The 24,815-nt window shown below is 42.5% G+C and overlaps 4 protein-coding genes across 5 annotated transcripts; 2 read left to right on the top strand and 2 right to left on the bottom strand.

Annotated features, from left to right (window-relative positions):
• Positions 1 to 114: 114 nt before the first annotated feature.
• On the top strand, positions 115 to 8,105 carry Gp93 (heat shock protein 90 Gp93). Of its 2 annotated transcripts, XM_090107541.1 has the most exons (9): positions 115 to 299; positions 605 to 703; positions 3,003 to 3,163; positions 3,246 to 3,700; positions 4,379 to 4,559; positions 4,861 to 5,390; positions 5,527 to 5,695; positions 6,494 to 6,650; positions 7,297 to 8,105. In XM_090107541.1, the coding sequence occupies exons 1-9, from the start codon at positions 254 to 256 to the stop codon at positions 7,839 to 7,841; spliced, it is 2,343 nt and encodes a 780-aa protein (XP_089963667.1). In that variant the 5' UTR covers positions 115 to 253; the 3' UTR covers positions 7,842 to 8,105. The 2 variants fall into 2 exon arrangements, with proteins under 2 accessions (XP_089963667.1, XP_089963668.1); XM_090107542.1 differs by lacking the exons at positions 6,494 to 6,650; positions 7,297 to 8,105 and adding an exon at positions 6,148 to 6,485 and having other exon boundaries at positions 116 to 299.
• Positions 1,383 to 3,008, bottom strand: LOC149904295 (uncharacterized). Its single transcript, XM_090107547.1, has 3 exons — positions 2,704 to 3,008; positions 2,125 to 2,269; positions 1,383 to 1,652 (listed from the first exon to the last, which is right to left on the bottom strand). The coding sequence occupies exons 1-3, from the start codon at positions 2,846 to 2,848 to the stop codon at positions 1,520 to 1,522; spliced, it is 423 nt and encodes a 140-aa protein (XP_089963673.1). The 5' UTR covers positions 2,849 to 3,008; the 3' UTR covers positions 1,383 to 1,519.
• A 2,448-nt stretch (positions 8,106 to 10,553) lies between the features above and the next one.
• On the bottom strand, positions 10,554 to 15,133 carry LOC149904293 (solute carrier family 35 member E1 homolog). The gene is made up of 3 exons (XM_090107546.1): positions 14,488 to 15,133; positions 13,265 to 13,515; positions 10,554 to 11,188 (listed from the first exon to the last, which is right to left on the bottom strand). The coding sequence occupies exons 1-3, from the start codon at positions 14,801 to 14,803 to the stop codon at positions 10,808 to 10,810; spliced, it is 948 nt and encodes a 315-aa protein (XP_089963672.1). The 5' UTR covers positions 14,804 to 15,133; the 3' UTR covers positions 10,554 to 10,807.
• Positions 15,134 to 19,723: 4,590 nt separating this feature from the next.
• On the top strand, positions 19,724 to 24,392 carry app (Palmitoyltransferase app). Its single transcript, XM_090107284.1, has 6 exons — positions 19,724 to 20,052; positions 21,562 to 22,398; positions 22,484 to 22,605; positions 23,598 to 23,803; positions 23,884 to 23,985; positions 24,073 to 24,392. The coding sequence occupies exons 2-6, from the start codon at positions 21,637 to 21,639 to the stop codon at positions 24,321 to 24,323; spliced, it is 1,443 nt and encodes a 480-aa protein (XP_089963410.1). The 5' UTR covers positions 19,724 to 20,052; positions 21,562 to 21,636; the 3' UTR covers positions 24,324 to 24,392.
• The last annotated feature ends 423 nt before the right edge of the window (positions 24,393 to 24,815 follow it).

Below are 24,815 nucleotides of genomic sequence, written 5' to 3'. Positions count from 1 at the left end.
TTCTGTCCTATTCGCTACAATTCTCGTCGTGTTTATGAGCTATTGGTTAATACGAAAAACTTATTCATGTACTATCCAATAAGCTACGAGTTCATCCGATAAAGAAACTGGAAATAGCATACAAAACGTATAACCAGCGTCAATTTCTGAAGTTTTCGTCGTGCGTCGTTCAACGTTTGCGGTGACTGGGTCGCCGGCTTTTATATTTGCATGAAAATTAACAAATAATAATTTTAGATTGTAAGGTTTTAAAATGAAGTACTTTCTTTTGCTCGCAGTGGGCGTCCTGTTATTAGCAGGTAAGTTATCATTATTTAAAAATTATACAGTTAGAAAATTGTCTACGTTGATCATTATTATAAATTATAATAGCTATGTACTTACACAAATTTTCTACAGATATTTGTAGCGATTTGGTAAAATTTATAAGTTTAATGAATAAAGAACCTAAATATCATAATTCTCAACAATTAATATCATAAAACTGATTAAACTTTCACATTTTTGTAGATTTAGCTAGTAACTAGAACATTTCTGAGTCGTAGGGATGGTTTTATCGTCGTTTAAATTAAATGTACACAATACGATGTCTGTCTTTGTGTAGGATGGTCCCATGGGCAAGAGGATGGCATCGGGGTGGGCACCGTGGAGGAGGTTACTGTCGATGCAGATCTCGGCGCTTCGAGAGAAGGATCCAGAACTGGTTAGTTCTTATTGTTATTACTTACTATAATTTGTATACTTATTATCTATTATATTATATGACTTTCTATGCACACCATTATGTTCTTTAAAACATATATAACTACTAGTGGTCCGCCCCGGCTTTGCCCGTGGTACATATTTTGCAATAAAAGGTAGCCTATGTTCTTTCTCAGGGTCTAAAGATTATCTGTGCCAAATTTCATCAAAATCGGTCCAGTAGTTTATGCGTGAAAACCATACATACATACAAACCTTTCCTCTTTATAATTTAATTAGTATAGATAATTGTTAATACTATTATTGTTAATATTAATTATACAGTATTACAATGTTGGTGAAAAATCATTCAATTTTATTTTGTTTTTAATAAAACTTATGAAAAACCGATTGAATGTAGGTCAAGTTTCAGAAGAAATACCTATTTTGTGATGATAATTGCTTATCAGGTTCTGTATCTATCAGGATTAAAGAGATTTATATAATAACAATATCATAAAATGATATATTGTGGTTCGATGAAACCCAAAAACATGTTTTAGAAATTAAAATTCTGAAAATGATTGAAGGTACATACTTATGAGTTGTAGCATTCAACTAATTATAAAAACTGATCTCATGAAGTGACACTTTATCATGTTGTTGTGTGAAAATTAGGTAGGTAATAAAAATTAATTGAGTGCAAAGAAACACTACATTTATTTCCTCCTCTAAAATCAATCAATAGTAAATAGCTGGATATTATGTCATTAAAATAAATCATCATTAACATGAATTTAATAGTCTAGATAAGTTTATCCTTATTCAAAAAATTAAGTTAACATCGCTTATAGCTGGCATCTGCAGCCAACACTCTAAGCCTTTCCTTGAGCCAGGCGGAGTCGCAGATGTGATGGTGAAGCCAGCTGGACTCATGCCAGCGCCCACCGTGCTCACACCACCACCCGTACCTGCATGAATAGTTCATTGTTATCTCTAAACCAATCCATACTGGCCTTCATTTACATGTGTTTTGCCATGGTATCTAAAGCAACTAAAATGTGTAATGATCTAAAAATAAAAAAGAATATGAACTATGAACATTCTTGAATTTTTATATGGACTTATTAAACAGTTTAAATAAATATGTATTGTATATACATATCTACTTATCTGTACTATATCATATACTTAAAAAAAAAATGTTGTGTGGTTTTATGAAACCACGGTAAAAGTGAAACTGTTCGAACGGTTCCGAAAGCTGCTTTATACCTACTCGGCAGCTGACCGTCACGCGACATGCGCTACACAGACCAAAAAGTTTGAGACGATGTAATAAAAGTTTCACTTTAAAATGGATTGTAAATTTCTTCAAGTCTCAGTCAGTATGTTATTTATTTTTGTTACGTTCTGTGTGCAAAAGGAAAAGTAATATGGACAAACTCGTTTGATGAAACATGTGATATGGGGTACTTGTCCCTTGGCCCCAAGCGGAACATGTCGGAGACACGAGAGAGCGCGCACGCCTCTCGCGCCGCGCACACTTCGCCCTCCGCGCTCAGCTGCAGCTTGCCCGTCACCGTAGCCGCTGAAACGACAATACACTTTGCCATCGCTTTTTCAAATATTATTCATAATAGACTGACCGGTTGGCTTGGTTGGTAGTGGCCCTGCCTTCCAAGCCAGAGGTCGTGGGTTCGATTCCCACCCGGGGATACAAATATTTGTGTGATGAACATAGATGTTTGCTCTGAGTGTGTCTGGGTGTTAATTATCTATACAAGTATTTATTTAAAAATTATACATATATGTATGTTTATCAGCCATCTGGTTTCCATAACACAAGCGAAAGCTTAGTATGGGATCAGATTGTGCCGTGTGTGTAAATTGTCCTGAAATATTTATTTATTAATTTATTATTATTTATATGTATTTATAATATGCAGCAATTTTTTTTTTGGTCTCATTATTCAGAACAGACTGACGGTTTCTGAGATATTTCCGTTTAGAAGTTGAACTCACGTAAAGCGAGGGGTTTAACGGCCGAAATGTGAGATCGGCCGAGTTCACGCTGTGCAGCAAACCGCAGCTTGAAGGAGCGCGGGTGCAGCGCGGGCGCGGGGGACGGGGCCGCGCCGTGCACCGCCTCGCTCGCCTCCCGCGACATCGCGACTGACGAGCCCCACGCGACCGACCGACGATACAGTGCTTTCGATTGATCGATAACTTATTAAGATTAGTCTCCATGACGACATATCTACGAAATTAAATGTGTAAAAAAAAACAATTAAATGAAGTTAAATGTGGATTATTTATTGCAGATGCGGAAGCCGTGCTTCGGGAGGAGGAGGCGATTTCGCCGGACACGCTGAGCGTCGCGCAGCAGAGAGAGATGCGTGAGCGCGCTCAGAACTTCACTTTCCAGACTGAAGTCAACCGTATGATGAAGCTCATCATCAATTCGCTTTATAGAAACAAGGAGGTAGTAATCTTTTTATTAAATTATTTTCTCTCGAAGCGACGCTTTCCCCCACTTCGTTCACTCAGTTTATAACATTTTTCAGATTTTCTTGAGAGAATTAATCTCGAACGGCTCGGACGCGTTGGATAAAATCCGTCTTCTGTCGCTGACGAATCGCGACGTGCTGGACGCCACGAACGACCTCAGCATCCGCATCAAGGCGGAGCCCGAGAAGCGCCTGCTGCACATCATAGACACGGGCGTCGGCATGACCAAGAACGACCTCGTGCAGAACCTCGGCACGATCGCCAAGTCCGGCACGGCCGACTTCCTGTCCAAGATGCAGGACGACGAGAGGCAGAGCAGCAGCCAGGAGATGAACGACATGATCGGCCAGTTCGGCGTGGGCTTCTACTCGGCGTTCCTGGTGGCGGAGCGCGTGACCGTGGTGTCGAAGCACAACGACGACCGCCAGCACGTGTGGGAGTCCGACGCCAGCGCCTTCAGCGTGGCCGAGGACCCGCGCGGCGACACGCTCAAGCGCGGCACGCACATCACGTACGTTTCTCTTATATGTTCATAATATTCTCTTCAAAACTGTTTCACTTAAAAAATAATTTTCAATCACTGTAAAAATGTTATTATCAATTCAGTTGAAATATGATGAGACACAATTGATATGTTAGAACAGTAATCTCTTAGCTCGCTCGCTCTTAGCTCCGCGCGCTCCTCGCTCGTTTCACACCTTTTATACTACAAGAAACCGGCCAAGTGCGAGTCGGATTCGTGCACGTAATAGAAAATCACGTTTGTTGTAGGTATATTCGAAAAAAAACACGTTTATTGTATGGGGACCCTAAATATTTTTTTAAATTTATAGTAAGTATTCGTTGTTATGCAGCAACGGAAATACATCATTTGTGAAAATTTCAGCTAACCCTAAAGCATTAACACACACATTTGCACTCTGTACAAATGTCTAATGCTAGTGCTACTGTCAAAACAATAATTTTGTTTGGAGTGACTGGGGTTGCAGAGTCTTAGTAATACCCGTTTTACCCTTTGGGACCGGAACCCTATTATGTGTTTTCGCTTATTCTTTTTGCCTTCGCACTCAAACTGTTTCTAGCTAAGGGAGGTGGCCAGAATCACTTGCCTAAAAAGTATTTGGCCTATTAGTGTTAGTTGAGATCGAGCATGTCTCGTATCGTTAATGTGCAATGGTACAACCGTCAGGCTGCACCTGAAGGAGGAGGCCGCGGACTACCTGCAGCCGGACACCATCCGCGGGCTGGTGAAGAAGTACTCGCAGTTCATCAACTTCCCCATCTACCTGTGGGCCTCGCGCACCGAGACCGTGGAGGAGCCCGAGCCCGAGGCGCCCGCCGACGGAACGGACGCCGATGAAGACGCGCAGGTTCTTATCTTCTTACTTATTCTACTCTGCTTTTCAGAATAATCCTATCTTATTTTTCTAATCGGCGAAACCGCGGACGGAAAGCAAGTTAGTAAAATTACTGATAATAGAATATAATATAAAAACTCAATTATGAAGATATATTATGATAAGTATGTACTTGAGTCTTAACTAACATCAAATAACTATGGAACATAACAATATTACCTTCTCAATCTGCCATTATCATTTCGTCGTATGTCGTGCAGGGCGGCTACTGTTTTAGTGATAAATACTAACTCATCGATATGTTTACGTGCAGGTGGAAGACGCCACCGAGGAGAAGAGCGAGCCCAAGAAGACGGAGAAGACGGTATGGGACTGGGAGCTGATGAACGACAACAAGCCCATCTGGACGCGCAAGCCGGCCGAGGTCGCGGAGGACGAGTACACGCAGTTCTACAAGAGCCTGACCAAGGACTCGGCCGCGCCGCTGGCGCGCGCGCACTTCGTGGCGGAGGGCGAGGTGACGTTCCGCGCGCTGCTGTTCGTGCCGCGCGCGCAGCCCGCCGACTCCTTCAACCGCTACGGCACCAAGACCGACCACATCAAGCTCTACGTGCGCCGCGTCTTCATCACGGACGAGTTCAACGAGCTCATGCCCAACTACCTGGCCTTCATCCAGGGCATCGTCGACTCGGACGACCTGCCGCTCAACGTGTCGCGCGAGACGCTGCAGCAGCACAAGCTCGTCAAGATCATCAAGAAGAAGCTCGTGCGCAAGGCGCTCGACATGCTCAAGAAGATCCCCGACGACGAGTACCAGCACTTCTGGAAGGAGTACTCGACCAAGTGAGTGCCGCCATCCGTCCCGGAAATTATTCACTCCTCGCTATCTAAAATAGCAATGGAATTTCCGGTTTTTATTCCTGAATCTTTAATCGTCCCATAAAAATCGCATATTAACATGAAACTTGTCGGGCGACAGCGTGAAGCTGGGCGTGATCGAGGACCCGTCGAACCGGTCGCGGCTAGCCAAGCTGCTGCGCTTCCACACGTCGAGCGGCGCCGAGCAGACCTTCCTGGCCGACTACGTGGCGCGCATGAAGCCCGGCCAGAAGCACATCTACTACATCGCCGGCGCCAGCCGCGCAGAGGTGCGTGCGTGTGTGTGTGTGTGTGTGTGCACCGCTCCGTGCGGTGCGTGCGTGTGTGTGTGTGTGTGTGCACCGCTCCGTGCGGTGCGTGCAGTGTGTGTGTTTGTGTGTGCGCTCCGTGCGGTGCGGGCAGTGTGTGTGTTTGTGTGTGCGCTCCGTGCGGTGTGTGTGTGTGCACCGCTCCGTGCGGTGCGTGCAGTGTGTGTGTTTGTGTGTGTGCTTCGTGCGGTGCGTGCGGTGTGTGTGTGTGTGTGCACCGCTCTGTGCGGTGCGTGCAGTGTGTGTGTGTGCACCGGTGCGTGCGTGCGGTGTGTGTGTGCGCTCCGGTGAGGGCGAGTCCGTAACGCGCGGTGTGTGTGTGTGTGCGCTCCGGTGAGGGCGAGTCCGTAACGCGCGGTGTGTGTGTGTGCGCGCTCCGGTGAGGGCGAGTCCGTAACGTGCCCTGTGTGCAGGTGGAGCAGTCCCCGTTCGCGGAGCGGCTGGTGCGGCGCGGCTACGAGGTGCTGTACCTGACGGAGGCCGTGGACGAGTGTGTGTGTGTGTGTGTGTGTGTGTGTGTGTGTGTGCACCGCTCCGTGCGGTGCGTGCAGTGTGTGTGTTTGTGTGTGTGCTCCGTGCGGTGCGTGCGGTGTGTGTGTGTGTGTGCACCGCTCTGTGCGGTGCGTGCAGTGTGTGTGTGTGCACCGGTGCGTGCGTGCGGTGTGTGTGTGCGCTCCGGTGAGGGCGAGTCCGTAACGCGCGGTGTGTGTGTGTGCGCGGTCCGGTGAGGGCGAGGCCCGTAACGTGCGGTGTGTGCAGGTGGAGCAGTCCCCGTTCGCCGAGCGGCTGGTGCGGCGCGGCTACGAGGTGCTGTACCTGACGGAGGCCGTGGACGAGTACTGCCTCTCGTCGCTGCCCGAGTTCGACGGACACAAGTTCCAGAACATCGCCAAGGAGATCTTCGACCTGGAGGAGGGTGAGTTCTCTTCCGCGACGCCCGTCCGACGCGTCCTATATTACCGATTCGTCTAGGGCGAGCAAAAATAAGTTTTGCATCAAGAAATCGCTTCGAGTGCCGGAGTCGATTTTGCTAAGATATATTGAAAACTATCATATTCACTCGTATCGTTCACTCACAATCGACACTTATTCTCTATCCTCCAAATTATTGCTCTCTCACTAATAGTGGAGTCATTTTAACAGGCAACATTTGACATCTATAAGTTTTATGTATATAGAGAGGTGACCTGCTTAAAAACATCGATCGATTTGAAACATATGTCAATTTTAAAAATCATCAAGCAAATCCCAGTAATACATTTTCTTTCGTAAAATAAAGGAGCGAATAAGAAAGGTATCTAATATATTATTTAAAAAGGTGTACTTTATAGGTAATTAATATAAAAATAAATAAAATGGTTTATTAGTTAAATCAAATCTTCAAATTAGTCGAATCGGTCATCATTCCTGTTCAAAAGTTCAGCAAACGAACGAGTGACGTAACGAAATAATGCATTATTTTATTTCGTCGAACTGTCCAATGTCGCCTATCGAAATGAGTCCACTATAACAGTCGATCGGACGCGTTCGACACGTACGGTAACCGAGATCGGTCGCGGCAGGTGAGGCGCAGAAGGAGCAGCTGGAGGCGGCGCGCGCGCAGTTCGAGCCGCTCACCAAGTGGCTGGGCGACAAGCTGGGCGCCGACATCACGCGCGCGGCCGTGTCGCGGCGCCTGGCGCGCTCGCCCGCCGCGCTCGCCGCCACGGCCTTCGGCTGGACCGGCAACATGGAGCGCCTGGCGCTCTCCAACGCGCACCAGAAGGCCGACGACGCGCAGCGCAGGCACCACCTGTCGCAGAAGAAGCTGCTGGAGATCAACCCGCGCCACCCCGTGGTGCGCGAGCTGCTGCGCCGCGTGCGCGACGACCCCGACGACCCGCTGGCGCTGCAGGCGGCGCGCACGCTGCTGCGCACGGCGGCGCTGCGCTCGGGCTACCTGCTGCAGGAGGGGCAGGCCGGCGAGTTCGCCGACTCCGTCGACGGCATGCTGCAGCGCGCGCTGGGCCTGCCGCCCGACGCGCGGCCCGACGACGAGCCCGAGCAGGAGGCCGAGCGGGACGACGAGCGGGAGGCCGAGCGGGACGGCGACCGCGACGAGCTGTGAGCCGCACGATGTCGACGGATCGAACGGTGATACGCCTCACGAGACGGCCCCTTTGAACTTTGCAATATTCAATTCAAACTGCATTATTTTTTATGTACCTAACGATCGCGTATGTTTTAGTTTCGCCGAGTGTTTGAGATGAAGGATGTACGTCCGTTTACGACTTTATTAATTATGTCGCTGTGAAGACTGCATTTTTTTTTATATTAGTGTGCACGAGTTGAGAAACTTGTGAAGTGTAAATAAATTATTATAATTTATTAATAGTTTGTTTTAATTAACTACCGGAATAATTAAGGGAGGGAGAAAAAAAATATGAAAGACCTAAACCTAAAATCACTGTTGGTGGAATTGACTACATAAAACAACCATTCAAATAATGAACGAGAAAAATTCAATGAAATCTGATATGCAATTATTATAGATATTTTAACACTATAGAGAACAGTCTTTTTATACTCTAGAGGCAGGCTCCAAGGAGATGTTCGTTTGCAAAAATAGCGGACCTAAATCTGACTTCTGAATTGTATAGATCCCAAACATCCTATAGACAGATGTTGCCAACCAGTTTAGTGGTCCCCCTCCCCCCACCCCGGTAATTAAATTTGGCATACAAAGAAAAAAATAAAAAATTTTATTTTTTTCTTGAATCATCTTGAATCAATCAAATGAAAGAGCTTATTGAGTAAATCACGAATATATAGCATACTATAACATTTCTTACACTTTCTCTAACATTTTTTAGAAAATTTACGAAAATGCTCCATTTTTGAGTTAACTTTAAACCACTATAGATTGAAAACTCATGAATATATTTTTTTAAATTATTATTTTAAATTATTAGTAAACAATGGACTATTGTTAATTATTTAAAATAATAATTTAAAAAATATATTAGAAGTCAGATTTAGGTCCGCTATTTTTGCAAGCAAAACTCCACTGAGAGTCCAGTCTACTACTTATAACTCAAGAACAGCTGAAACGATTTATTTGAAAATGGGTGGGAAGGAGCTTGGAACCAGAAGGAGCAGGATTAAAAAAAAATACAACTGGGGCGACAAGCTATTAGTAGAAGTAGCTTGGGAGTAAATAAATAAAAATAAATGAATAATTACACCATTGCTTGTTGCAAATATTCAATAACCCAGGCTCCTAACATAGTTAGAAACTGTTTTTCAGGAGCCAGAGTAGTAATATTATGTTTATTATAGTAGGAGCCATGGAGCCCATGATTCTAAAATATGTTGATTGACTCGAGCGTCACAGGAGCCTATTAGAATTGGTAGATTAAACCTCATTAGAAGATAGTGAGAAAAAAGGACCTATAAAGTTTTCACTTTTAACGGTGGGGAAAGGTTTCTTGACTTTTTTTTTAATTTAAAAAAGACAGAAAGTGGCATGGAGATACTTAAGCGCGTTAGACATTGATACTTTGCATGCTCCAGGACGTCACTGATATAAAATATTATGTATTAATCTGATGATAAAAGAAAGGGTAAAAAATTTAAGTAATATTATTCGAGCGTGTCATATTAAGATATGTCATGGGAGGGTTAATTATACGATTCGAGATCAACCTTAAGAGAATTATGGATTTTTCAAGATTTGCAGTAAGCGCACCCACCAATATTAACTGCTCATACTGACTAGACATCAGTAGCTAAGTTACCGTCCCTTATATTTATCTGACGCGCTCGAGTAAATTCCAAAATATCCTTTCTCCCCTACTATTATGAGTTTAAATTAGACATGGTTTCATTATATAGTTGTTCGATTCGAGTTGACAGCTCGCACCCTAAACTTTTGTGTCCGTCATCAAAGGTAAAAAGAGGATTCAAGATAAAACAAGTTTCTAACAAAATTATATTATATTTCATTATAAAAAATTTACAAAACCCATTTCGGCTTATCTATATAATTTCACTAATAATTAATGGAGTTGTTACAAGGAGGCTAATTATTATTAATTAACCGCTATAAGATCGAAGAAAATTTATTTTAAAGCTTTAATTGTGAAATCTAGTTTCTAAAAATGCAGGGTTTGTACTATTTATCAGAAGTTTAAAAATTAAAATACACATAATATGTATTCGAATTCAGAACCTATCCTTGTTTTTGAAGTCGGTTGAAAAAATATATTATACATATAAATATATAAAAATATATTGTATAATATGAAGCTGTGCGCTGAGGACCTCAGGACGACACAAATAAACCAGCTAGAATATTTTTCGATGCGATGATGATGCCCAATAAAATACTGTACTTAGTGGTTTACTAACGCGTATTTTAATAATATTTTTTAACATGCTGTTAACAAGATGTGAGAAAATAAAACTAATTTAAATTCAAACTTTTAAATAATAGATACATAGGTAAGTATGTATTTGAATGATTATTATAATTGATATAATATATGTAGAGGTCCGTCTGACACCGGCCGCCTCGCCGGTGACGGCGCCAAGGCTGGCGAGTCTCACTCGGACTGGTTTTTATTATAACTTGCGAATCTGCCATCGTTTTACGATCATTGTTATAATATAGTTAGAAATTACAATTTAAGTTCTACTTAAATATGTAAATCTATCGTTTGTGTAGGAACATTCAACATATTAATAAATTTCTCCTACTATTGAAGAGAAAGTGAAGGTTTTAAATAAACAGTTCATTGAAATACATACAGAAATAATTTAAATAAAAAGTTCATTGATCTCACAGTAAACTCCGCAAAATTTAATTCCCGTTCAACTCCGAGCGATCTTTTAAGAAAATATTATAACGTAGGTACATAGAACATAGGACTGTCTCAACTTTCACGATCGATTCGCAACAATTATCATTAATCTATCTATCTAATACGTGAACCGTCGGCGCCGCTTCTCTCTAGTAAAAAACTATATTCGTTTTCGTTTAAAATTGTGGAATTTATAGAGATATCTATTGAGCAAACTAGCAGACGGCGCGCGTCACACGGGCAGCAGCGGCGGCGCGGGGTGGCGCAGCTTGGCGCGGTTGTAGGCCAGCACGCCCAGCAGCGCCAGCGCCATGCCCAGCAGGTTGAGCGGCGGCGCGGGGTTGCGCAGCAGCAGCAGCGACGCCAGCACCACGGCGGCGCGCTTGGCGGCCGACGCCACGGCGTACGCCAGCGGCGACACGCGCGACAGCACGCTGAAGGCGGCCACGGCCTGCAGCCACGCCAGCGCGCCGTCGGCCGCCAGCAGCGCGGCCGTGCGCGCGCCCCACGCCCCCGCGCCCCGCGCCCCCGCGCCCCACGCGCCCAGCGCCCCCGCGCCCTCGCTCAGCGCCCACACCGGCACCACCGGCACCAGCGCGATGCCGCTCAGCATCTGCCGGCATTTGCAATTGTATATTAGTTAAGTTTTAGGGGTGTGATGGTGATGCGATTCGATCGGTATGCTTTCATAGTGAAAGAATAGTGTTATTTTATATTTGTAAATTTTGAAGTGAAACTTCTTTATCGGGGTTGGAAAAAAATTTAGTGTACATTTTTTCGTTACGCGTGACATTTTTCCGTTACGCGCCATCTTTTTCTTATCCCATTAATTTCTGTAAAGTTTCATAAATAGTAAATTATTTTTTAAAAAATAAGGTCACTTCTTACGTGTGTACACTACACGCACACATTTTTTTTATGAGTACGAGTATGAGTAATATAACATATGTATGGAACGTTATTTTTAGGGTTCCGTAACACTCCGACTTTCGAGACCTTCATGGGCAACATTTCCGGGTTTCAAATTCCGATTTAAGTAGTTAGTGTTAAGTATTAAGTACATATAGTGTTCCAATTTCAATAGATCCGTTCCGATGAGTAAATCGGGACCCTATTTTGGTTTCCACCCAGGCTTTATCTCATGAACCATGATAGCAAGAGATTTGAAAATTGAAGCGAATAAGTATGTCGTTGGAATATGTAATATTATGTATTTCTGTTCCGGTTTAACAACAGAGATAGTGGCATAAATTATTGGGTCATTCGTACTGTATAGTTGTCGCTACGGTTTATGAGAGCTCGGCAAAAGTGGAGAGGATGTTTGCGCAGATGTACACTCGCGTACAAAAATGTGTATGCCCAGAATTTTTTAAAATACTAGCGGTCCGCCCCGGCTTCGCCCGTGGTACATATTTACGTTTTCTCTACATAAAAACCATCCTCGTACTTCAAGGAATATAATAAAAAAAGAATTATCGAAATCGGTTCAGCCGTTCTCGAGTTATGCGCTTACCAACACATTTTGCGATTAAATTTTATATATAAGATTAAAGCCAGTACTTGAGTGCGTATCAAAACTAGTCGTTTATTACCTATATAATTTAATTATATAATACATAATTTATATAGTTACATTTTACATTACATTAGCTATAGAGCCGAAACTTTGTAAATATTTTGCCTATTACTTATCAATTAAGAACAATCAATGTTAAAAAAATATAATAATAAATAAATGATTAATAAACTTATCAATTAAAATCAATCAATGTAACAAAAAAAAATTGATACATACTTAGGTAATTTATTTTCATCTTTCACCTTTTTTCAAATAATATCCACAGTACAATATTTTCTAAATGTGTAAAATTATTTTTTTCCACTATAAAAATTTACATCATCTAATATTACTATCTATAGTCTATACATCTTTCGTACCATCTAAGTTCATACCCAATGCCGTTTCTTAAATTTTTAGTTTATGACTAATGACGCAAAATTGCGCCCGCTAAAAATTTTGCTCGAACCAAGTTTTAAAAATGATTATCTAATTAATTACCCATGAAAAGTTATTTCTTTGCACTTTGCCGCATTACTTTAATTATTATTAGTGCAATATCGCAACACACTCGAGGGCATATTTGATGAGTTTCTTGGTTTTTTTGCTTTTAAACAAACAAGACATGAACGCGACCATCGCGCTAAAGCGACTGAGTGCAGATAAGCCATATGACCTATGTTGAGCGGAACATATGTGATGTAGGCGGTGTCGTCTCCATACGTAGTATTAATATCTCAATGTTTGTACCACGCTAATTTTTACACAGTTAATCGTCGCGTCGTCGCGTGGTGCAGCCATTTACGAAAATCTCTATACTATACATATACTCTTTGGACGGTCCTAAACTTAGCCCTAATTAATGGCCGCCATACCGCCGAAAATGAGCAAATATTTTTCGCTACCGCCAAAAATATGACCCAATAATTTCTGTCACTATCTCCCGGTCAACAAGTACTAAAAAGAATAAAATAAATATTATATAAGCTAGCATTCGAAAAATTCACACAAAAAATTTTTTTACTCGATATTGAAAACAAAATATAACACACAGACACTTGAAATATTCACAGAATCTCAAAGATAATTATTGAATATAAGAAAACAAGTATTTTTTTAAGAAGCTCTGACCTGCAGAAGGCGCAGGTGGTGCACAGCAGTGTCGCGCATGACGCGCTTGGAGTAGAGGTGCTGCAGGCTGAGCAGCGCGGCGGCGGCCAGCGCGGCGCCCAGGCCGAGCCCGTCGAAGTGCAGCTCGGTGGCCGAGGCCAGCGCCACGCCGGCCGCCAGCAGCAGCAGGGCCGCCTGCACGCTGCGCGGCGCGCGCTCGCCGAACAGCGCGTAGGCCAGCCCCGCCGTCCACAGCGGCGTCGTCGCTTTCACTGTCCCCGACATGCACCATTATATGTTGAGTACCCTGCCTCTCCCGTGTCTATGTGGCGTATAAAAGTAACAAAATGGCTACCGAGCTAACATAAGGGTCAGATTTCAACTTTTTCTTTAACAACATTAATTTGTATATTGAATTGAATACAAATAGTTCAATAATGATGAATGCAGAATGACACAATCTGATTTTGATTGATATTTCTATTGCTTACTCAATAAAAATCTGTGCGCATATATAAAATGCTGTTCGTTTAAGATTCAGCATTGGAATTTATTAATGTGTAATCTATGATTTATGATAGAACTAAGCATTTTTTACTATTACAGTTGTAGCGCTTCACCCACAGGCAAAAGCAAGTATTTATATAGCTTGTGTTATTCTAGTACATAACACTGCCAAGTATCATCAAATACATCCTTCCATCCTCAAAAACTTTTTAATAGCATTAGTAAGATAAAAAAAATTGGTTGTTTGTAAAGAAGGTTTACGATCGAGATGTTTACGTGATAACATAATGCAGTGGCAGCGCTCGAGATGAGACGGGAGATCGGTCCGTCTCTCTCTCGTTATATCTGCGATCGCGCTCGTGAGGTTTTGGTGTGACACAAGTTTCTGAACATGTCACCCGACTAAAACCATTTTAAAAACGTTATCACGTTAAAAACTAAAATTAGTTGACCTTGACAACTTTTTTAACACATGAAATGAATGTTGAAATATTTGACCTTTTGTTTTTTTAGTGCATCAAGAAAGTCTGTGACTAAAATTATACTGTATAATGTTTGTCATTTGGATATTGAAATCTGTTTCGACTGGAATAACAACAGTGTCAGAGTAATATTGTCATTGTTATTCATATCTAAAGAATTTAATATTTACCATACATAATATGAGAAATTAGAAATGTGTGTTAAGAAAAACTAGTCCCTAATATGGCAGAAATATGTAAACTGTACATCCTCACCTGTATGAGCATACGAGATAGGCACTTTCCATATGGAGACTTGTGAAAACATAGTGGTAAGGAATTTGGCGAAGGCCAAGGGCACCAGGACGCGCCAGTAGAAACGTAGCGGGAAGGAAGGCGCGCGTCGCACACCGGCCACCGCGAACGCGGGCGCGCTGTACACCACCGTCGACAGCAGCTGCACCAACGTCACCGTCACCGGGAACGGGAACTCCGTCAGCACCAGCTTGCCCACCACGTTGCTCGCCGAGCTCAGGGTGTACCACGCTGCGCACAGCGCACCCACGACCACTGTCTCCCGCCTGGCTCTCATTTTGCACACAGTACTATATATTTTCTTTACTGCTACCTACTGCGTCTATCACGTTTCATTGCTGCTACACAATAATCTTCTAAAATAAATTTTATCTCTGTAAGATGACATGAGTTGCATAATGCTATGCCACTCTCCGAATTAAACTAAAGAAGTAAAAAGGCATGTTTCAGTTTATAGCACTTTTCATTCATAAAGATCAGTATATGTATTTAAAAATAAAACGACACGCAACACGAACGGCAACTGCCAACTATCAAGCATCAGCTGTCAGCCTGCAGCCAGCAGCCTGTCGGCTGTCAAGTCAGGCCTCGGAGCAATTAGCTGTCTACAGCTGTCTACGAATTAGAGCGAGCGCCCACGAGCAACTTTGTCTCCGCAACAATTTTGTCTCCGCAACTATTTTGTCTCTCCAGCCATGGGCTAGTATGAGAGCGAGCGCCCACGAGCAACTTTGTCTCCGCAACAATTTTGTCTCCGCAACTATTTTGTCTCTCCAGCCATGGGCTAGTATGAAAGTGCGCGTACGTAGCGACGCAACTCCCGGGAGACTTTTTTGTCCGCGGGTTCGGAGACAAGCCCGCGACGCAACTGTCGCCCTATCTATTGGTTTCAATGCAAGTGCGCGCACGGCGACAAAAATGTTGCCAGGCGACGGCCGCCGGCCAGTTGCCGCGTAACCGGCGTAGCGATAATACCTATTTATGTCAACGTATTTATTCTCGTACACAGTAGTTTTAACCGACTTCAAAAAAAAGGAGGAGGTTATCAATTCGGCCGGTATATTTTTTGTATGTATGTACACCGATTACTCCGAGGTTTCTGAACCGATTTACGTGACTCTTTTTTTGTTTGATGCAGAATGGTGTGGGATTGGTCCCATAAAATTTATTCGGATAAGCCCAGTAGTTTTTATTTTGTGAGCATTTTTGTCTGATCTCGATGACTTAAGGGGGCGCATAAAGCAAAATAACCAATCTTCTATTAGATGATACGTGTAATATGCAAGACCAAATCTAAAAAATAAAATATATATCAAACTAGATGATATGTTCAACGATTCTGTTTAATCAAAAACATAAAATATTAAAATTTACTCGATAAAAAAAAATCACCAAGTTAGCTCTAATTTTCACACTTTTACGTTTTCTACTTGACATGGTAATACTTATTATGATTTTTTTTTCATAAACAATTATATTAAAACATTTGCAAGATATTTGTCAGAGCATTTTGTGTAATTACTTTTAGTTTTGGTTTTATCTGCGATAAACCACAAACCAAAATCAAACGTTTATCTCGAGAAAAAAAGAGCGCCAAAAGTGGTTTATCGCAGATAAAACCAAAACTAACTAGATTTAGTCTTGCATATTACACGTATCATCTAATAGAAGATTGGTTATTTTGCTTTATGCGCCCCCTTAATTGAAATGTAGCAAGTAACTTTGATTCATTTTCAGGAAACCGATTGAGCTGAAATTTTGTATACGTATGTAAATTGGATAGCGATGAAACATTATTATGAGATAGAGCTGATTTGATGATGGAATCGGAAAGTGGCCATACGAACTTAGTAATATATTGACTCAACTTTATCGAGGTTGAGCTCGTTTGATTCGTGTTGAAAAATACACTAAAAAGTATTAAATAAAAACTACTTTACTTTTTACAATTACGATTACATATCTATACTAATATTATAAAAAGGTTTTTCAGTTTTCACGCATAAACTACTGAACCGATTACAATGAAATTTAGCACACATATAGAGGGTAACTTGGATTAACACATAAGATAGGTTTTATCCCGGAAAACCCACGGGAATGGGAACTATGCGGGACAAGAGCACAGACCACAACCGTCTCTTCGAAAACCATGTTGATAAATGCAGAAAATTTTAAAGAAAAAGTTGCGTTGCTGTCGCTTTCGTGTGCGCATCGTTCAAAACTTTGCGAGGAGACAGCGACAGAGACAAAATAGTTGCCGGGCAACTAAGTTGCTCGTGGGCGCTCGCTCTGAAAGTGCGCGTACGTAGCGACGCAACTCCCGGGAGACTTTTTTGTCCGCGGGTTCGGAGACAAGCCCGCGACGCAACTGTCGCCCTATCTATTGGTTTCAATGCAAGTGCGCGCACGGCGACAAAAATGTTGCCAGGCGACGGCCGCCGGCCAGTTGCCGCGTAACCGGCGTAGCGATAATACCTATTTATGTCAACGTATTTATTCTCGTACACAGTAGTTTTAAGTTTTAACCGACTTCAAAAAAAAGAGGAGGTTATCAATTCGGCCGGTATATTTTTTTAAGTATGGACACCGATTACTCCGAGGTTTCTGAACCGGTTTACGTGATTCTTTTTTTTTTGATGCGGAATGGTGTGGAATTGGTCCCATAAATTTTATTCGGATAAGCCCAGTAGTTTTTATTTTATGAGCATTTTCGTCTGGTCTCGATGACTTAATTGAAATGTAGCAAGTAACTTTGATTCATTTCCAGGTAACCGATTGAGCTGAAATTTTGTATACGTATGTAAATTGGATAGCGATGAAACATTATTATGACATAGCGCTGATTTGATGATGGAATCGGAAGGTGGCCATAGGAACTTAGTAATATATTGACTCAACTTTATCGAGTTTGAGCTCGTTTGATTCGTGTTGAAAAATACACTAAAAAGTATTAAATAAAAACTAATTTACTTTTGCACGCCTCATAAGCGAAGCGTTGAGGTGGGTACTACTGTCACTTCGCGCAAAACATCTGATTTTTCAAACTTAAAATGTCTTTATGTATCATACATTGCACTTGTAAGATAATACATACACACACATATTAAGAAAAAACACTATTTTTAACATTCATGATATTTTTGATGTCATTTTTGTGATTTAAACTAGTTAAAAAACAGTTTAAAAAAGTTCTGTCTTGGACGTCCGTGTGTCTGTATGTGCGGATCCTTTTTCTTGTTAACACGATAGCGACCGAAATACTTTACTAATCGAGTCTTTTTTTTTCTCTTACGCTTGAGTATGCTCAGGAATAGAACCCTTTCATTTTTCAGGGTCTGATTCGATGTGGTTTAATTGTTATTAAATAAACAAAAATAATAATTAATAAATATTTATTAAAAAAAAATTATGAGGCGTGCACTTTTGGATTTTCCAAATTATTTACAATTACGATTACATATCTATACTAATATTATAAAGAGGAAAGGTTTGTAGGTATGTATGGTTTTCAGTTTTCACGCATAAACTACTGAACCGATTACAATGAAATTTAGCACACATATAGAGAGTAACTTGGATTAACACATAGGATAGGTTTTATCCCGGAAATCTCATGGGAATGGGAACTATGCGGGACAAGAGCACAGACCACAACCGTCTCTTCGAAAACCATGTTGATAAATGAAGAAAATTTTAAAGAAAAAGTTGCGTCGCTGTCGCTTTCGTGTGCGCATCGTTCAAAACTTTGCGAGGAGACAGCGACAGAGACAAAATAGTTGCCGGGCAACTAAGTTTCTCGTGGGCGCTCGCTCTTAGAGAGTCAGTGAGGGCTGAGAGTCAAAGGCTTATTACACTACCCGATATGAAGGGCCCTGCATCTAGGGTGGGCGTGTTCCCTAGTTAGTGTGGCGCTTATTACACTTCTCTGCAAATTGGGCCCTAACTCAGTTTATACGCGCATGTCTGGAGAGATAAACGTATTGTTGCATTTTACATTATGCCGCCGTCAGTATCGAAACTTCAAAAAGTTGCTGTAGCAGTGGCAACTGTTGACGCAATAACAAATATTAAAAAAAGAAGAGAAAGATCTGGGTGAAAGAGTATTTGCGGTTACGTGAAAAGCTTTCAAATATGCAAATACTAAGCGTGCTTGAACCGGGAGTTTTAATGAATTAATTAGAGTAGGTGCAGAACAATTTGAACACTTGTTGAGTTTTAAAACAATTAAATAAACAATTGATTTAAACAATTTATTTATTTGTTAACATGGCGGTGTGATCACAAACATTTGGAACTTCCTTTTTAAGTTATATAAACCTGTAGTAGGGAAGTTTGGTGACACCTTACATACAAAAGCAGCCACTCCACGCAACAGTCGCGCGGCAACTGAGCTCCCTAACCGCCCTAAACGTTATTACATTACCCAATCTGCAGGGCGCTTAGGGAGCTAGGCAGATCGGGCAGACCCGATCGCCCTAAATCGGGACACTAACTCCCTAAGTCTTATTACACCACTCTTAGTTAGGGTTAGGGTCCCTAAAAATTGGGTGGTCTAATAAGCCTTTCAGGCCTCAGAGGAATAAGGTTTATTCCTCTGAGTTTCAGGCCTCAGTTTCAGGCAGTCAACGAGTGTCAACTGTCAAGTGTCACATAAACATCACGACAACGTCATGCAGTTGACAGTGATGTTGGTTTAATGCTCTATGGTGATCGTAGAGGGAGAATGAACTCTCCCTCTACGATGGTGATAAGGTGCTCCGTTGGTTTAATGCTCTATGGATACTCCGGATATTTTACTGGTAGGGGTGTAGCTGTGGGGTGTAGTTTATGGTGGACCAAGTGAAGGAAAATACCTTTTATAGGCCTTTCACATAATATGAGCCTTTTATTAACAATTTTTAACAACCTTTGCAAGCTGATAAGCACACAATGAAAGAGTCACGACTCACGTATATTATAATATATTATCGCAATGTAATCATATGCTTGAATTCTTAGCTAGAATTATACACTTATTACGATTACGATTTTGTAGTTTCCTATATTATTTTAAAAGACTTATTCTAAAACTAAAAAAAAAAACGATATTTCAAGAGTCTACGATATTTGACATTATTTTACTTTTTTTAAATTTAATGTACAGTGTAAACTCGCCCAATGCCCATAGAGATATTAAATGATCAATGATGAATGATGTCATGTCACTTTGTGTCTTGTAAGTTGTAATTTGTGAAGTTACACAGATGTAATTGTCAAACTTAGTAGTATTAGAGAAAGTTTTTAAAGAAATACTTTGTTTCAAAACTAAGAGTTTATTTTTTATTTGTTTATGAAATAATTCCTAAATACACCCAAAAAACATTTTCAAGGTTTTGTGACTTTTAAATCATAAGTGGATATGGAAATCATTACAAAATTTCACTATAATTGAGGATATAAGACATTATCTCTGATATTCTTCATTAGATTTTATGAAGCAAGTGTTATCAGTTAAGGAGAACCTCTACGGATCCAGTAGCGGAAGTGAGAATCAAAGTTGTTAATAAAGTTATTAGACTACTAGCTAGCTTTGAAGTTTTTCGTTTCACTGTATTAGTTTGATAATTAAGCAAGTATTCAACTACTAAATTATTGTTGTCATTTGTAATTTTTGGGGTAGTAGTCATGTTAAAGAACTTTAGAGGCTATTTGAATCAAATTAATTTTTGAGAAAACAGTGGCACTCTTTCCTGTTTTCAACATTTAATTTTTGTCATGATAAACATATTTGAACACTAGAGGCTAACCCATTTTAAAATTATGTATTATAATTTCCACCTTTCCCAAAAATATTATGATCTTCTATATTTTCATACCTTTATTTGTGTTTTGTTGAACATCAGTCAGAAAATGTGTATTAGCAGAAAACAGTTAATATACAGGTGACTTGATATAGGTGTAACAGTTTTAAAGGGGTGCAAGTATAGCTCATTCAGAGAAAAAAAAAGTTAAAGTTTTGTTTGAACACGCTAAAATGAGGAACTACTGTTCCGATTTGAAAAATTATTTCGGTGTTAGATAGCCCATTTATCCGGTGTTAGTGGAGCAACCGCGGAGCACAGCTAGTGTATAATAAAATCATAAAATATCATTGATAACTTTTAAATTATACACACATCAACAAAGTGTAGGGATCTTTGATATTGCATAAAATATCTCAAAATCTATGGAGAATTTTGTGATATTGTAAATGGAAGAATTATGGACATTTTAAGGTCTTTTAATAAAAAATAACAACATTTCATGATTATTTTAAATTTTCCTAAAAATGTTAATTTTTCTCACCAAATTGGAAACTTGGATACTAAGGATCTTCATTTCTTGTCAGAAAACTATAAATTTTGACTAAATTTGGCCATTTTATAATCAGTGTTGTCAGCATTTATATTATTTTACCGATAATTTCGGTAATTTTTACTTAAAATTGAATATGAATGTCCTATTGCGGCATGAGGTCCTGTGTACTTTGGAAGTGTTTGTAAAGATGTTGAGCCATAGTTAAATTTGGCGGTTAAGGACTTAATTCAGTACCTACTGGGGATGTGGCTGGTATTATTATAGTTTCCTAATAAGTAGTATACATAGAAATTTGACTTTGTATGAGTATGTTATAGTAACATAAAAAAAAGGAAATGCATATCTGAAATTTGCTCTAATATTCTTGCGATATCATCACATGACATGTTATATAATAATATATATTGTAATACCACATCATTTAGTGGAAACTGCTTTATTTACAAACGGAGTAAATTTTTTTTAACATACTGATATTAGCAACATCTGTTTGTATGTAACCAGCTCCTTTAGAGTAAATATTGACCGTATTTCATCATCATAAATCATGTTTTAGAGTTTGTTTTTAAACTATAATATTTATTATTAAAATTTTTATTGAGTTCAAATTACAAACCAATTCTTTATTACTTTTTATTAGTTATATGTTGTATTTTTATTTTTAATTGTTCTAATTTATTTTTTAAACGCATTAAGGAGACACGCAAGAAGCATTGAACGTCGCGTATTCGGGCGTAGGGGAAGAGCGCTCGTGGCTGCGGTGATGCGGCGATGGCATCGCGGCGCGTGACGCGCAAGTGGGAGGTGTTCGCGGGCCGCAACCGCTTCTGGTGCGACGGGCGGCTGATGACGGCGCCGCACCCGGGCGTGTTCCTGCTCACGCTGGCGCTCATCTGCGGCACGTGCGCGCTGCACTTCGCCTTCGACTGCCCGTTCCTGGCGGCGCGCGTGTCGGCCGCCGTGCCGGCCGCGGGCGCCGCGCTGTGCGCCAGCACGCTGGCCGCGCTGCTGCGCACGGCGCTGTCCGACCCGGGCATCATCCCGCGCGCCGCGGCGGCCGAGGCGGCGGCCGGCGCGGCCGGCGCGCCCGACGCGCCCGAGCCGCCCGGCGCCGCGCGCCCGCCGCCGCGCGCGCGCGAGGTGCTCGTGCGCGGCCGCCCCGTCAAGCTCAAGTACTGCTTCACGTGCAAGATGTTCCGCCCGCCGCGCGCCTCGCACTGCTCGCTGTGCGACAACTGCGTCGACCGCTTCGACCACCACTGCCCGTGGGTGGGCAACTGCGTGGGCAAGCGCAACTACCGCTACTTCTACGCGTTCGTCGTGTCGCTGTCGTTCCTGGCCGTGTGGGTGTTCGCGTGCGCGGTGGCGCACCTGGCGCTGCTGGCGCGCGGCGCCGGGCTGGCGGCGGCGCTGCGCGCGAGCCCCGCCTCGGCGCTCGTGGCCGCCGTGTGCTTCCTGTCCGTGTGGTCCGTGCTGGGGCTGGCCGGCTTCCACACGTACCTGGCGTCGACGGACCAGACGACGAACGAGGACGTGAGTGTCGCCTGCCCCCTCCCCCTCCCCCTCCCCCTCCGCCCCTCCCCGCTCCGCCCCGCACTCACCGCCGCTCGTGTTGCAGATCAAGGGCTCGTTCTCGTCGCGGCGCGGCGTGGCCAACCCCAACCCGTACTCGCGCGGCAACGCGTGCGCCAACTGCTGGTACGTGCTGTGTGGCCCGCTCGCACCCAGCCTCATCGACCGGTCAGTTCGCTGCACGGGCGCCATCGCGTCCGTTTCGTTTGTCTAGTTGTGTTTTCTTGCCACGCCCGAATACATACTCTCTTAAATATATAAAACATTTGCACGCGTAATTATATTAAGCACTTTCACCACCAGAAATAGCGTTAGTTACATCCTTTATGAAATGAGTCTTTAAGTCATACATGACAATTTTGACTCAATGATTAGTTTAATTTCACTTTAATTTCAATTAAAATTGACAGAGAAACGGCTTTCTCTTTACTATGAAACGCATTTTGATGCTATTTTCATCATCATCTCTCGATGGATGGATTCGACGGATATAATTTTTATTTTATTTTATTTGTATAAAATATTTTTTATTTATACACTAGCGGTCCGCCCCGGCTTCGCCCGTAGTACATGTTTACGTTTTCTCTACATAAGAACCATCCTCGTACTTCAAGGAATATAATAAAAAAAGAATTATCGAAATCGGTTCAGCCGTTCTCGAGTTATGCGCTTACCAACACATTTTGCGATTCATTTTTATATATAAGAGAAGAAGAAGAAGATTAATACAAAAATTAATCCTTATTTCCTCCGGGCACAGCATCACGCGTGGACGTCTGGACCGATGTCTATACTTAATTATATTTGAAGTGAAACGTCTGTCTTCTCTCATTACTTGAGAGTAAAATTTCAAGGTCGCGTCATGGCAATAACGTCACGTCATGGAGTAAGGCGACGATTTTGGTATCATTGAATCTTGCCAAAGAAGTTTCACTTCTAACACGTGTGCTCGGTACACACGCTCTGTTAATTTTTGTTATTTTGTTTGATTTTTTCAAGTTAAGGATCGGTGTGGAAAAGAAAACTCGGATGACATTATTAATATACTAATTTTACTGAACGTTTGATAGAACAATTTTATCTTTTTTTGTAAAACCCAGATCTTCGCACATATTGGAAGAGAGTCAAAAATATAAATAATCTTAATGTGATTCGAGCAGACGAGGCGTAGTTTCCGGCGACGGTCGCGATGAACTACCGCCGAGTTTCGCCGTGGCGCTGTCCGCGGGCGCGGCGGGCGCGGCCCCGCTCGGCGCGGCCCCGCTCACACCCGCGCAGCCGCTCAGCGCGCAGGCGCTCGGCGCGCAGCCGCACTCGCCCGCCGCCGCCGCGCGGGCGCTGCAACCCTTCGCGAACCACTCGCACGGTATCTACTCCGATCGAGTTATCGTCCATTTTGTTGTTTTATATTCGACTCGATATTAATGAGTTTATCGTCCGTCACAGGTTCCGTGTCCGGCAGCTACACGAACCTGTTCGAAGTGAGCGAGAACGCGCGGCACGCCTACATGAACCGCTCGCTCGATCTCGACCCCGTGCCCCTGCAAGGTTCGTATCCGCCGAAAGTATCCACGGAGAATGTTTCGTCCGATGTCTGGCGAATATGTTTGACACGCGAACCCTGTCTCCCCGCAGACGTGTGCGTGAGCGGCGCGGGGCCGGGCGGCGCGGCGGTGGCGAGCGGCGGCGCGCTGAGCGCCTCGCGCCTGCGCCTGCTGCATGACACCACCATGATCGACGCCGCGCTCGACCTGGACGAGCCCGACCCGCCGCCGCACTTGCCGCACCAGCCACACGTGCCGCTCCAGCCGCACGTGCCGCACCAGCCGCACCAACAGCAAGCGCCGCACCACCAGCGGGCGCCCCACGTCGCGTTGGCGCTGTGACCCTATGCCCCGCGAACACTTCGCATTGTAAATAAACTTTATTTAGGCCCCAATAAACCGATAACGACACGCTAGTCTTTTATTGCTTTCTCTCCGTTCTATGGGGTAGCTATTAACCAATATGAGGTCAAAACTAAAATCCACGATGGCGCTGGCGAAAATTTTACATCTTTTCGTCATGGGTGTCATTTTCATGGTTTTTGGGGTAGCTATTAAGCAATATGAGATCAAAACTAAAATCCAATATGGCGCCGGCGAAAATTTTTTGAAGTGAAACTTCTTTATCGGGGTTGGACAAAAAAAAAAAAAATTTAGTGTAACGTTTTTGCATTACGCGCCATCTTTTTGTTTTTTTTTTTTTTTTTTTTACAACCTTTACAACTTGATCATTAGGAATTTATTGTTCGAACAAAAATAAGTTACCGCCTTTAAGACAATGTAAGTACACTATTGTTTCTTAGAAAACATTTTAGGAGTATACGATAATAAATC

This window comes from Colias eurytheme, chromosome 11, assembly GCF_061535395.1.
Source record: "Colias eurytheme isolate Ceu_HAF_F1 chromosome 11, ilColEury1 Martin Lab GWU primary, whole genome shotgun sequence".
NCBI lineage: Eukaryota > Metazoa > Arthropoda > Insecta > Lepidoptera > Pieridae > Colias > Colias eurytheme.
Note: the sequence above shows the minus strand (reverse complement) of the source record. Positions and strands in the feature narration are given on the sequence as shown.